General features: G+C 37.1%; 1 protein-coding gene and 1 pseudogene across 1 annotated transcript; both read left to right on the top strand.

Moving 5' to 3' along the window:
* The first annotated feature begins 216 nt into the window (after positions 1 to 216).
* On the top strand, positions 217 to 1775 carry LOC137175162 (uncharacterized; annotated as a pseudogene).
* A 4188-nt stretch (positions 1776 to 5963) lies between these two features.
* Positions 5964 to 8400, top strand: LOC137174822 (M1-specific T cell receptor beta chain-like). Its single transcript, XM_067580306.1, has 5 exons — positions 5964 to 6184; positions 6311 to 7018; positions 7137 to 7259; positions 7350 to 7393; positions 7516 to 8400. The coding sequence occupies exons 1-5, from the start codon at positions 6130 to 6132 to the stop codon at positions 7633 to 7635; spliced, it is 1050 nt and encodes a 349-aa protein (XP_067436407.1). The 5' UTR covers positions 5964 to 6129; the 3' UTR covers positions 7636 to 8400.
* The last annotated feature ends 6475 nt before the right edge of the window (positions 8401 to 14875 follow it).

Genomic DNA, 14875 nt, shown 5'->3' with positions numbered 1-14875 from the left:
TATGTTCATTTTGAGCAGAAATGGGCTACATTATATCTTTTATATAATATTATGTTACTAGTGTGCATACTGTATATAAACATCATTGATTTTTTGTAATTCAAAATCTGTGAACATGTGATCATGTTTCCTAAAAAGGACATTCAATGTGACTTGTTTGGCCAATCAAATGCAGCCTTGTCTCTAAAGAGAGAAGAAGTATCAAGATTCTTTTCATTCAACACGGCAATTTGAACACGATGACATCTCTAAACTTTGTTTTGTATCTGGCATGTCTTATCTTGGGAAAAATGGGTGAGTAGTGTTTTGTGACAAGAAACAAATGTTTCAAATATTTCTTTATGTACTGATTATGCTGAATTGTATCTTTTGAAATTAATTCTTCATTTGCTTTGTCTTTTATTTCACATCAGCTCAAGCAACTGATCAGAAATCTTCCTCATCTCATCAAGAAAGTAGTTTTGTATCAGCAAATGTTGGTGAAAGTTTGAATTTACAATGTTTCTATAAACCTGATGCTACAACAAGACTTTACTGGTACAAGCAAACTCTCGGACAGAAACCAAGGCTCATGTCTACCTTATTTGTGTTTAATAGAAATAGCACTTTTCATGATGAATTCAAGAACAATCCACGCTTCACACTGGATACTAAAAGTGGTAAAAATCACTTGATGATCTCAGATTTACGCATTTCAGACTCAGCTACTTACTACTGCGCAAGACGGTTTTCATTAATGATTGAATTTGTAGATGGTACTGTTGTCAATGTAAAGGGTTCAGGTTTGAACATCCAAGCTTTGGTCCATCAGTCGGCATCTAAGAGCATCCAGCCAGGAGGCTCTGTGACTCTGAACTGTACAGCACACACCGGGACCTGTGATGATGGAGAACACAGTGTTTACTGGTTCAAAAACTCTGAAGAATCTCATCCAGGAATCATTTACACACATGGAGGCAGGAATGATCAGTGTGAGAGGAACAACAACACACAAACACACACCTGTGTCTACAACTTGCCAATGAAGAGTCTGAATCTTTCTCATGCTGGGACCTACTACTGTGCTGTCGCCTCATGTGGACAGATACTGTTTGGAAACGGGACCAAGCTGGACGTTAAGCGTAAGTAACTTTTTCTAACAAAGGTTGTCCTTTTTTTAATAAGTGTATAACTCCGTATTTAAACTAAAAATAACAGCTAAAAGCTTTCTACTGTCTTCTGGTGTCTGGCTCTTTGCAGATGAGGTGGATTCTCTTGTCTTGGTGTATTTCTTGAGTGGAGCTTTGACATTCACCGCCATCCTGGTTGTTTTACTGGCTTTCTCAGTGTGTGTGATCAACAAAAAAAACAGCTGCCAGTGTAAAGGTATGATAACTGCTATTCTTTGTAGTTGACAGTGTGTATTCACTGAACATGGCATTATAGAAAGCTCACTCTTTAATCTTTCTCAGAGTTTCAAGTGAGATTTTCAGCTCCCTCCGTGACAGATGCAGAGGTATGTTCTTTTTGTCTTTTTAGATAAACTATTGTATTATTATTAAAACAGTTTTAAGCACAACCATTTGTATTTATTCTTATTTTTCTCAAATATTGCGATTTACTGATTTATATTTTATGATCAGGGTCACCATAATGAAGAAAACATCCATTATGCAGCTTTAAAGGAGCACAAGATCAACAGATCTAGAAGACAGAGGAACAACACCGAGGCTGAATGCGTGTACTCAAGAGTAAAGCAGTAGAACTGTACATGTTTTATATTTGTTGCAGTGTAATAAGATATGCCTTTATTAGTGTTTCTAACAAACTCATAAGAGATTGAGATCATGTTATCAGTATATTTTTCTTGTGACTATAGAAAGGAGCAGCCATAATTCCCAGAGATGAGTTGATTCAACCAGTTATTTGAGAATGTATGCTGGTGATGGATTGAAGTAATAATATATTTATGTCAAATTAAAAAGTTTTTAATGTTCTATCCACAACTCAAGTCAAATTTTAGCAAATCAGCAAGCTAAGGACATTTTTACAAGATGGGCTTCAGAACAAGTGTATGTGAGACAGAACTGCATGAATGTACATTGGCTGATCTCAAGCAAAATTATGTGACAGGCTGGATTTACTGTTGTTAATGTTAAATTATGCTATTTAAAACTTTTTTCACTGGGGCAGAAAAAGGTTGAAGTTGAAACAAATCAACATAGAATGGAAAAGACAGTAAAAGTTTTGCTTATTTGACTTGAGAGATATCTGTTTAAGCTGTTTTGTCTGCGCTCCTCTTAGTAGTTTACTGTGGGCGGGGCTTGGTGGTAATAAGGTGATGTCACGTATTTCTGTTCCAATTAGACTTTTGCTAAATTTGAATCAGAATCTGACGTCAGTTGTTGGGTTATTTTGCCAAGCCACTGTCAATCACATCTGTGCAAACCACACCCACACAGTCCTGATGAAGCATATTAGCTGTGTTTTGAATGTTAAACTCTTAATAAAGAAAAAGTAAGAATGTTATCTTTTTAACTTTAACTTGAATGATTTTTGAAAGAAGTGTAATAACTTGCATGAATTCTGTGAAGTAGTAATAAATGTGGATGATATATAAGCAAAACATTCTGCCTTTGAGCCATATATCATACTCACTATGTTTAATAGAGATATTCCTCTGGTGTTTCTTGAGGTGGTGTCATGAGCTGAGAAGAGATGAGGCTCACCTCCCAGTTTGTGTACCTTATCAGAAAGTCAAAATGAACCAAAAGAATGAGATGAGAATAGTGTTACACTAATGAGGATGTTTGTGGTCATATACAGTACCAGTCAAAAATTTAGACACACCTTCCCATTCCCTTAAATGAGATAATTTGTCCAAACGTTTGACTGGTACTGTATGCTTTGGTCATTTTAAAGCTAATGCAATTGCTGACAAAATTGAAGAGCCATTAAGTTGCTCATATACTCCTGACCTTGTAAATCCTCTCTTAATACTATAACTGGCTCTGAACATGTGATCATGATTCCAAAGTAAGACATTAGGCGTCACTTCTGATTGGCCAATCAAACACGATGTTGTTTGTGAAGAGGAAGAAATTCAATGATGCTATATGACAAACTTCTTGGACACTTGCATCAGCATGTGCATGTACACTGAGTGGTAGTAGTGTAACAGGTGTGCAGGCTGTATACAGGATTCACAATCAGGCTCCAAACGGTTGTGCCAATGACATCTTAATCAGCCAAATCTGCCTTTTCTGGCTTCTACTTCTGAAACTATTGTTTGCATTTCACAAGCAGTAAAGTCTCTACATTTTTACTCACTGCAATGCTGCACTGCTTCAACAGAGCTTTCCAGGTAGTATGCTAAGTAAGGGATAATGTACAGCGAGCAGGTCATTATTGTGAAGTAAACCCTGACAGGGTTCGTGTCGGGGTCTTGAATCACCCTGAAGGCTTGTTACACAACTATTTACTAAAGAAATCAATAATCTAACACAAAATATTGGTTTAAAATAATTATTAATTTAAAAATGATTTTATTGCTTCCACTAAAAAAATAGTCCATTATATTCTACGGTTGGAACTGCGTGCATAGTAACATTACTATCTATGAAAACTCTGTAGCCTTCTTAAGATCATGACGTTTCTGTCATTCATCTCTACATTTCCTTCTCTCCGGGGCTTTGCAGTTGACGTACCTGGGAACACACGTGTTACTAATGTTACAACTGGTAACAATATTACTCTTATCACTACTGCTTATCATTTAAGTTAGTGTGTAGTGATGCACAACTAAGAGAGGCACTCACCAGATCTGCTGCCATTGCCTGGACTGGACGATAGGATCTTGCTAAACTTTTCCCTTTCTGTAATGGTTGGAGCCCTGTAGCTCTTCAGGCTGCCGTCACATCTGTGCCCAGTCACAGACATTATCGCTAACGATTTTTTGCCACAAGGTGTCACAAATGAGCTGTAGTTGGTAAATTTTACCAGACTTCTTTCTGCGGATTGATATGATTGGATATGGTCCTCCAGAGTCTATTAACAGAACTGCATCCTTAGCAACAGTCTGTATTTCATAGCAGCGGTTTGCTATTCAGAAATAACAGACCGTAAAATGCTGTAATTGACCAATCAGAATCAGGAGTATTTAACAAAGCTGTGTAATAATTACCGATAGTGGGCACATGCCTGTCAATTCAGAATGATTCTGATTCACTAACATGCGCACAGTGGTAAGAATAAAATTGGCCAGTGCACACATGTCATGAACCCAGACGGTAATTTTGTGTGCAAACTTGTTTTGTGCACAAAGTAAGAATATTTGCACGCACATATTAGTGAATGAGGCCCAATGTGTTGTATGAAAGCAGTAAAATTACAACAACAGTTTTACGTTGATCTGTGGTTTCCAAGTAAGGGAGCCTCAGATCGTTTTCAGAGAGGTCTAGCAGGACGACTTGACATTTGCTCCAGATAAGAGAAAACAAAGGTGCTCAGAAAGACATTGCAACATCTTTGCCTTGAGATTGATTCATTTTTTAAGTAAATCGGGTGTTGATTACTCAGAACTTAAAGGTAATAATCCTTAAGATTTTAATTCTGGTTGATTTTGAAAAACCCATACTTACTGGTAGAAAGAGCAAGTTCAGTTTAATACTGCAGGATTGTGGGCCAGCAAACGCTCCTTCAGCTACTACGTGGTCAGAAGTACAAAATAAGAGCAACTGGTGCATCTGTTAACAGAGCAGCCAAACAAACCATCGTTTTAATAAAGCAAGTGAAAAATTTGAATTTTCCATCAAACCATGAGCAGCCGTGATGTGATTTCATGCTGTACACAGAGCAAGTACTTTTCTACATGACAGCAGGGCACAGTGAAAAGAAAGTTACCTTGCTAAGGAGGTGTGCAGCCTGTCACCTGCAACTCTTCATCTAACTCACTGTGGTTGCTCCTTCTTGTTCCACCACAACCTACAATATTTAGAACTTATCTGCTAACAAAAATACCCAAGTCTTGTATTGTAGACACATTTTTGATGAACAACTGATGTCAGGTTAAACTTGATGACAAATACATTACGTGTCCTGGGACTGCAGAATATTAAAAACCACACAGCGTTTGGCCAGCTTAATACTTCTATTATGAACTAGCAGCCACAAGAGATGTCAGATTTGCATCAGTGGTAACTTCACACAGCTCAGGATATAACATTAGCACGATGAACAGTAAAGAGTTAGGCTAATCTCTATGAGAATAATTACAAACAGTTACTCTGGATTACACATTGTGTAATTTTCTTTGAATCCCTCATAATATGTAGGAGGTCATCTGATAGAGATAAACTTTATTGATCTCCAGGGGGAAACTCAGATGTGCAGTGGGCACCTCAGAATAGGAAATAGAATAGAGAAACAAAATAATACACAATGAAATAAAAAAATAGAATGCCATTATGGGTAAGTAGATGAGCAGAGCAGAAAATACAACTATATGACCTGAAATTCAGTGGTATTGAACTAATGGAACAATATTGAACACAGGGAATGTCAGTAGCAATGAAACTACTATATAGTGAGGTAATTATGAAGAATACAAATACATCACATGACTATTGCAGCAAGAATGTTGACCATAATCAAAATGGGGTTTGTTTCATGAAAACATTAAGGATTATAACTTTAAAGGATTAAAGAGGAGATTAATAAGTAGCCACTAGTAGCCCACTGCATCACTGAGCCACCTATTGGATGACGAGCATTTCCAAGCACCAAAAGCCTTTTATTCTTATCTTCATGCTTTTGTAAGCCTTTTCTGTATTTTTAAAGAAACATGAACAAAATATGTTGAGTGAATGGTCCATTAGTGAGATCAGTATTATATGAGTGAGGATGTCTGTGGTAATTTATATTTTAGTTATTTTATACTTAATGCCACGTTAATGAGCCATTATGTTCTTCATATACCTCTCACCAAGTGAGTCTTCTCAAGAATGAAATTTGACAGTACAGATGACAGTGAACATGTGATCATGTTTCCTATACAGTGTCACTTCAGGTTGGCCAATCAAACGCAGTCTTGTCTATGAGGAGTGGAGAAAAGTAAATGATCTTTTCATTTCACACGGCAAGTTGAACACGATGACATCTCCAGTGTTTGCTTTCTATCTCACATGTCTGTTCTTGGTGGAAATGGGTGAGTTGCGTGTTTGTGATTCCAACTTTTATCTGTTAGTGGTTCGTTTTCAAATATTTACTGATTATGCTGAATTCTATCACATTTAATTAACTATACGTTTTTTATCTGTTTTTTTCACTTCAGCTCAGATGACTGATGTGAAATTCTCCTCATCTGTTCGTCAAGATAGTGGTTTTATATCAGCTAATGTTGGTGATGAGGTGACTTTGCAATGTTTCTATGAAGGTGTTGTTTCAAGGCTTTACTGGTATAAGCAAATTCTGGGGCAGAAACCAAGGCTCATCTCCACCTTCTACAACTACGAAAGTAATGGCACTTTTCATAATGAATTGAAGAACAATCCACGTTTCACACTGGATAATGAAAACAAGAAAAATCACTTGAAGATCACAGATTTGCACATCTCAGACTCAGCTACTTACTACTGCATAAGTAGCTATTCATACTCGTATGAATTTTTAGAGAGCATTATTGTCAATGTAAAGGGTTCAGGTTTGAACATTGAAGCTTCGGTCCATCAGTCGGCATCTGAGAGCATCCAGCCAGGAGACTCTGTGACTCTGAACTGTGTAGTACACACTGGGACCTGTGATGATGGAGAACACAGTGTTTACTGGTTCAAAAACTCTGAAGAATCTCATCCAGGAATCGTTTACACACATGGAGGCAGGAATGATCAGTGTGAGAGGAACAGCAACACACAAACACACACCTGTGTCTACAACTTGCCAATGAAGAGTCTGGATCTTTCACATAATGGGACGTACTACTGTGCTGTCGCCTCATGTGGACAGATACTATTTGGAAACGTGACAACGTTGGACATTGAGTGTAAGTAACTTTTTAGGAGACATTGTCCCATTTGATACAGTCTTACTCCCTCATTAAGCTTGGGATGAAAACTGAAAACATGTTGAAAGCTCTGTTCCTGGTGTCTGACTTTCTGTAGATGAGGTGGACTCTCTTGTCTTGGTATATTTCTTGAGTGGAGCTTTGGCGTTCACCACCATCCTCAGTGTTTTATTGGCTTTCTCAGTGTACAAGATGAACAAGAGAAACAGCTGCCAGTCAGGTACAGGCAAATGATACCACTTGTTTATGACAACTTGTATTAATTGAATTTGGCTTTTGAATAAAAGAGTATTTTTTGTTTCATGATCAGAGCCTCAACATGGATTTGCAGCTCCGTCCACAGCAGATGCAGAGGTGAATGCAGTTTTGAAGTATTATACTGCCATTTAACCACCTTTTTATATCACAGCAATTAATTGTGTTGTGGACATTGTTTTAATCACAGTGTGATTTACTTTTATATATTTTGTTAGCAGGGTAACCAAGACTCAGACAACCTCCATTATGCTGCTTTAAATGCTAATGTGGCAAACAGATCAAGAAGAGTGAGGAACAACACCAAGAATGAATGTGTGTACTCCAGTGTAAAGATGTAGAACTTGTGAGGAAAGTTTCTTAGAATCTTGATAATCATGTATTGTAGTCTTAGATAAAGGTCTTGAGATAAATATTTGCTTTCATGATCTGTAGTCAAAAGATGAGATTTTCTGCATTTTGGTAGAGTTCAGTAATAATTAGCCCATTCAGGACTCTCTACTCTTTTTGTTGCTTGTCAGTGTGGTTTAAAGAACCTCTACAGGATGTCTCTGCTCTTAAATTGTTTTCTTTTAATAAAACATATATCTTTGATTCTAAAATCATATTCTTTCTTTGATTATACAAGAACATTTAGAAGGCCAGATTCATTTATGCTGTATAACAAGTTACTGTTTGGATATGAAGAACATGAGGGGAAAAAGTGGTATTTGTTTATCCTGAATGGGTTTTAACATGATTATGTGCACTGTGCATTTCGATGAACATTTTGTCAGCAATGATGAAATAAATGTAATTATGGAACAATTTGACCTTGAGACAATGTTTATGTTTGTGTTCAGAGCATCTGACCACTTACGGTGGTTATATGATGGCAGATTTGCGTGTGTAAGTGTTAAAAATATATGTGGATGGTCAATAGAGCACTATAAATTTTAAATCTGTGTTGAAATGAATTATATCTTGAATGTGAACTATGAGTGATATGAGGCATCCATATGTGTTATGTGTACTTTATATTTTATTGGAGGTTTCAGAGAAATTTGATTCTCCTAGCAGTAGTTACGACTCGCATGTTGATGTGAACTGTATTTATTAGTCTAAGTATAAAGTTAGTTAGCATTAAAGTTTAAAGCATAAATGTCTTCCCAGGCCATCATCTTCTGCACTTCATACTCCTCTCCTTCTTCTGGCCTCCATCTTGGAGTCGTCATTACCATCCGTGCTTGTGAAATGGAGCAAGTGGAGCGAATTCATCCCCATTATTCAATTAGGGGAAACAAAGTAATGCTTTTGCGACCCCACTTTTTGTCTTTTTAAAAATAAACTTATCATCATACAGTCCTTGCAATCAGGTGATTATATTTAAGCAGCTTATATCAATGATCATTTTACTATTTTCAGCAACTGATAAAAACAAGTTACAAAAAAAAATCACACATTTGTAGACCACCCTTTGAATTGGTTCAGTTGAACCCGCCGCTGATCGATTAGAGACAGACAGACAGAGTGGTGTGTTTCCTCACAGTATGAAAGTGTCTGAATTAATAAACAGCCAAATGTTCAGTGGTGGAAAGTGACTTATTTAGACTTCTACAGACTACTTTGCTTTAGTTTAAGCTTTAGTCAGACTTGGATGGAATTATTTTATTTTATTTATACAGTTATGCATAAAAATAGTCCTCGCTTTGAGATAGTGTAGGTTCAAATGATCTGCTTTTGAGGTTATGATTAATCATTTCCTGTATAACATTACAGCTACATCAGCTAGTGGTGCTATTGAGAATCGCTGCCACTAGACTCTGTTTGTAAAATAAATAGGTGGGATTGGAATGAGATTGTGAGGCCATTTCATTCATCTAAACTGTTTGTGCTTTGTTGTAATTGTTAGACTTGAAAGATTGCCTTGTGAGTATTGAGAATAGCAAAAATGGGAAAAATGGGTGAGTGGTGTTTTGTAACAAGAGCTTGTCCAAATGTTTCAAATATTTCTTTATGTGCTGATTATGCTGAATTCTATCACTTAAAATGAATTATTTATTTTTTCTGTCTTTTATTTCACATCAGCTCAAGCAACTGATGAGACATCTTCCTCATCTCATCAAGAAAGTAGTTTTGTATCAGCAAATGTTGGTGAAAGTTTGACTTTACAATGTTTCTATGAACCTGATGCTACAACAAGACTTTAGTGGTATAAGCAGTGGATACTGAAAGTGTTAAAAATCACTTAATGATCTCAGATTTACGCATTTCAGACTCAGCTACTTACTACCATGCAATTCTACACCTTCCAATGAAGAGTGTGAATCTTTCTTATGCTGGGACCTACTACTGTGCTGTCGCCTCATGTGGACAGATACTGTTTGGAAACAGGACCACGTTGGACTTTGGCTGTAAGTAACTTTCTAACCAGAGATTTGTGATGGTTATCTTCTAATCAAACTTAAGGAAAAAAGCTCAAAGCTGTAATGTATCTTGACGTCTGGCTCCCTACAGATGAGGTGGACTGTCTTGTCTCGGTGAATTTCAGGCGTGGGGTTGCAGTGTTCACCACCATCCTGAATGTTTTACTGGCACTCTTAATGTGTGTGATGACAAGAGAAACCGCTCTCCTTGTGCAGGTAACTGGTGCTGTTTTTATCTTTAATGTGTATTCACTGAACATGACACGATATTAAGGTTTAAATTCTGTTTTTTTAGATTCTCATACAGGAATTTCAGCAGCCTCAAAAAGAAATGCAAAGTTATTCTCTTTTTAGACTATTGAATTACTATTCAAATATACAGCTGTTGCACAGCACTTTTTTGTGTGCATAAATGGTTGTGTACCACATTGTGATATACTGTTTCTCATGTCCAGGGTTACCAAGATGGAGATAACCTCCATTACATTGCTTTGATGGGGATCAAGATCAACAGATCAAGAAGCCAGACGAACAACACCTGGAGTGAATGTGTGTACTTTAGTGTAAAGCAGTAGAGCTGGACATGTTTTATCTGTGTCTATGTTTAGACTTTAAAAGGGTCATTTTGCTTTCCCTAAAACAGCAGTTTTGTAAGTATGATTTTACTTCATCGTGTTCAATGTAAAGTTTTATCTTACCAATAAACTCTTTAAACAAGAGACAAAACATGAAGTGCAATGATTTACATTATCTCTGTACCAACAGACTGCAATAAACTTAAATCTTTGTGTCTGGTGCTGAAAATAAATTCACAGTGTAATTCACAGTGGAGATGACATACTGCCTGCAGGCGCATGTACATTGTTTATTAAAACTAAACTTTTATCATTGTCATTACAGAAACAACAGATTTATCAGTACTTGTAGCAAACATGGTGATTTACACCTCTTCTAATTTAAGCTGCTCAGTTGTTTCCTGTTAAAGGGGCCTCACATTGTTCACAGAAAGGGTCTGTGAGGAAGTGACATTTGATTCAGGCTACAGAAAAACTGGTCTGTTCTGGGTCAGAAAGAGACTACAAAGTGAAAAACTCTTGTTGGCTTATGACGTCAAAGCTTGCTGTCTCAGCTGCCAATCACGCTCTGCAAGGTGAGGATGATGAGCCAATCAGACCTGACAGATGTGGCGGAATGTAGGACAAGTGTTGATAAATCTGGTAAGTCTGCTGTTCCTTCAGTAGGCTGAAGCTGACAAGATGATGATGTACTCTTTAAATGTTTTCCTGCTCTGCTCTTTGTGTAAGTAACAAAAATCCACTTGTGGAATGTTTTCATGAGAGTCTTCACACACAGAGCTGATGATATTCTGTTTATTTCAGGTGTGGTGCAGTTAAGTGAAATCTCTCAGCCTGTTTCTTTCCAGACAGTGAAGCTCGGAGACTCAGCTACTATTGAATGTCACATAAAGAGTGAAATGAAAAAAAGAGTGTGGTACAAACTGACTACAGGGAAGAGACTGCAGCTTGTGACAGCATTTGATTCTCACTACTATTGTAATGTCTTTGCTGATGAATTTCGTCACCATTATTCATTTAAATTTAACAGCATCAGCAGTAATCTGAGCATATCTGCAACAAAGTGGGAAGATGTTGGCACATACTACTGTGGAGTGATGAATTTAAATGATGTTCAGTTTGGACCAGGAACCTTTTTGATGCTGAAATGTCGGAGGAAAGATCCCACAGGTATTTCAGACGAGATTGTACTGATCAGCTGTATATCTGCAGCGGAATCAGATCCACATTGTGTTACATTCAGCTGTAACTTCAATTGACAGTAGTTATCTTTGTTTCTTTAGAGGCTAATGATGGATCTTCTGAAGGCAATCAGGTAAGAGCACTAACAGAGAAATATGTTAGCTTCATATAACTTTTCTGTTTGATTTGCACGACATCTTTCTGAGTCTTCATTTTTGGAAATTTTGTTTCTAACAGGCTAGTCAAGCAGTTATATATGCATCTGTGTGTTCGGCACCCAGACGCCTCTCCTCCAGGCGAGCTACAGTGAAATACAGTGGAGACTCTGTAGTTTATTCTGACATCAGGTACTGACAACAGAATCAAGAAGTTTCATCTGGAGAAGGCGGACAAATCAGAGAGAATGAAGACTAAAGAGAGCCTGAAATAATGAAATAACTGTTAATTGCAGGCCTGGTTCAGTTATCAGCACTTGGGTCTTGCATGAATCCAGTGACTGCTGCATTAAGGCCACAAACATTCTCCACACAGGTATATAAACAAATTGCCAGGCCCAGCTGCCACAAACATGCAACCCTGGTGAACATACTCTAGATGCAGGAGGTGATCCATCTCAGTTGTCAAGGAGGCCATATAGGCTGGTTAAAGCTAATCAGAGCATTTCCATGACCACAGTAGTAAACAAACAAACACTGAAGAAAGAAAAAGCACAGAAAATGTGATGTGCTAAGTTTGAATAGCTCACAGATTGTTTTGAGTGGGAGAGGTCTGCTTTCTCTTGTTGTTTCATGCTATAGCGACTCTAGCTGCAACACTCAAACTGCAGCTTATGCAAGCATTTTGTTACTCCAGAACGCAACAACAAGAAGCAAGCATGAAATCAATCTTGAGTAGTTCAAAACTTTGCATTCATGTACTTGCATGGAGCATGTTTCAGGTCCAAGGCTGCTAATACGACTCAGTGACTGTCACTACAAATGTCAAAAGTCAGTGAAAGACAGAATGAAATTAAATTACCTTTGAACAATGAATTTTGAAAAGCTCAACATCAAAAACAGTGTTGTTGTCACTCAGAATAATCCATGGACCTCACTGTGAGCACTTTTCATGGGGACTATTTCTTTGGTATAAAGTCGTTCCAATAAAAAGGTCAGCGAGTTATATGGATTATCAGAAGTCATTCTGGCCCTTTAATATGCAGCAGTAGGCGAAACAAAATAAAAGCTAATGATTATGACAGCAGGAAAAAAGTTTGTGGTGATGCATGATTAACATTAGTTAGTTACAACGTCACAATGCTCATCCTTAAATAACTAAAAGAATAATATTCAGCATTTTGCATTGCAGAGGGAAAAAAGAGAGCACAGCTTCTCTCTGTCATTTCCACCAGAAGCTGTAAGCCTCACAAAATACATGAAACAGAAAAGGCAAAATGTACAACACAAACTAGTCTATGGCAAACTACCCCCTGTTAAAGGAAGCTGTGATGTGCAGCATTAGATACAGACACAGTACACAAAGCATGCTAAAAAATCCCCTCTGACCTATTAATAGATTCTTCTGACCAGAAACATAAGTGCAGGTAGCATCAAACTAGCCAGCTCTCTGCATTTCACTCTTGTTTTGACTCTTGTGACTAAGGCGTGAACTACTGTGAAGACATTTCCACTGGTGGAAACATAACCCCTCGCTTGAACACAGGAAGACTGGCCTGTGGTCTCTAAACCACAGCGTACACAAGCTGAGACAAATGGCAAGAGTAAAAAGCCATTTTGAAAGGCAACTGGCTGAAATGAGGGTCATATTTCAAATGCAGATAACATGCTGCAACACAAAAGGACCGAATGATTAACATTTTAAAAGTGAGAGTAGAGTATCATCTTATGTTAACTAAAGTTCTTCTCAGAGTGAAGCTTTCTCTAATTGACCATGACAACACCTAACACTTATTGTTTTAGTTCCTAGTATGTATTATAAAGTGTGGAACAACTCAGCTATTATATTGTCTCCAGGTTCAGTAAGTGGTAGGATATAGAGCAGCACCTTCAGAGAGTTCACACAGAAAAAACACTCAAGTGTTACATCAACAGTCATCTGTCAACAAATCAGCATGGTCTCTTTGCAGGGTTTTCTAATCATTAGATCAAAACAGTTTGGGTTGAACATCATGTGGCTTTATGTACTGTTGACAGTTCTGTTATTGATCACAAATTGGACAAATTTATTTTTGTGTATTTTTTTAATCTTAGTAGTTGTTTTTCATTTGACTGAGTCATGTGTACATATACAGTAAACCCTGGTGTGTAATATAGCTTGAAGATGGAGTTCTTATAGTGGTCAGCAGAGTTAAGATGTTGAATGTGACCTTGAAGTCTTTTATTTGTTACCGAAATGTATGACACTTAAGTTTACTTTCTTGGTATCTTGGACTATTTTGAACAGTGATGTCAGCGATTAATTGGTTATTGGTTAATTTCCATTAATAAATTAATAGAAATTAAGAATGTATTCACCAACAATGCAGAAGACTACAGACGTGCAGTGTAACTATCAGAAAAGATACTGAAGATTTGTTGCAGTACCCAGTTGCACCACTCTGTGGTGCCTCTTACTGTTGAATAAGATGGAGTTACAGGTGTGTTTTCTGACCGCCTGTAAGGACCCCACAAATTTTAAAAATTCCCACATTATTATATATAAAACCATTAAGACTGAAGTCAGTTGTGGATAAGCTGTTTTATATTCATTCAATATTTTTACAGACTGTTTACTGTTGAAGGCCCTTTTGATAAAGGAAAAATGGGTTATATTTGTTTTTGTTTGATGTGTCCAACAGATCTGGTCTTATTTAATCTATGTCCTCTAATGAAGCCTGGAAGTCCTGCGACATACTTGTGAATAGTGACAGACAAGATGGGTACTTCGCATTTTAAATGAAAACATTGTTTATTTCATTTATAATTCAAGAAACTTGGTGTTTACCGACCCTGTTGTTCAAATTCCTAATTCACTACTGATTTTGCAGTGATTATAGGCCACAACAGTGGTTTAAAATGATTTTACTGCAGAAAAATGTACACTGTATTTCATAAATTGTTAACGATTAACCAACTATTGATTTTTAATGTGGCTGAATAACCATTAAGGAAATTGCTCAAAATTCTCATCCGACTTTAGAAGAAAACCATTAATATTATCTTGAAAATTATCCCCGATATGCTTGTCAGGTAGTCATTTAACATCAATGCTAAGCAGTTACAACTAGCTTGTGTTGCCCACCAGCCAGTCAGTCAGTCAACATATTTCTGCAAGCTGTAAATCCTGATTCGCCTTGTTCACTGACTTCACTGTATGATGTTATGTACAAACTACACAAGTCATTTCTTTATCAGTGATTCTTTGTAAATCTAATTAGAGGC

The sequence above is a fragment of the Thunnus thynnus genome, chromosome 22, assembly GCF_963924715.1.
Source record: "Thunnus thynnus chromosome 22, fThuThy2.1, whole genome shotgun sequence".
NCBI classification, from domain to species: Eukaryota; Metazoa; Chordata; class Actinopteri; order Scombriformes; family Scombridae; genus Thunnus; species Thunnus thynnus.
Note: the sequence above shows the minus strand (reverse complement) of the source record. Positions and strands in the feature narration are given on the sequence as shown.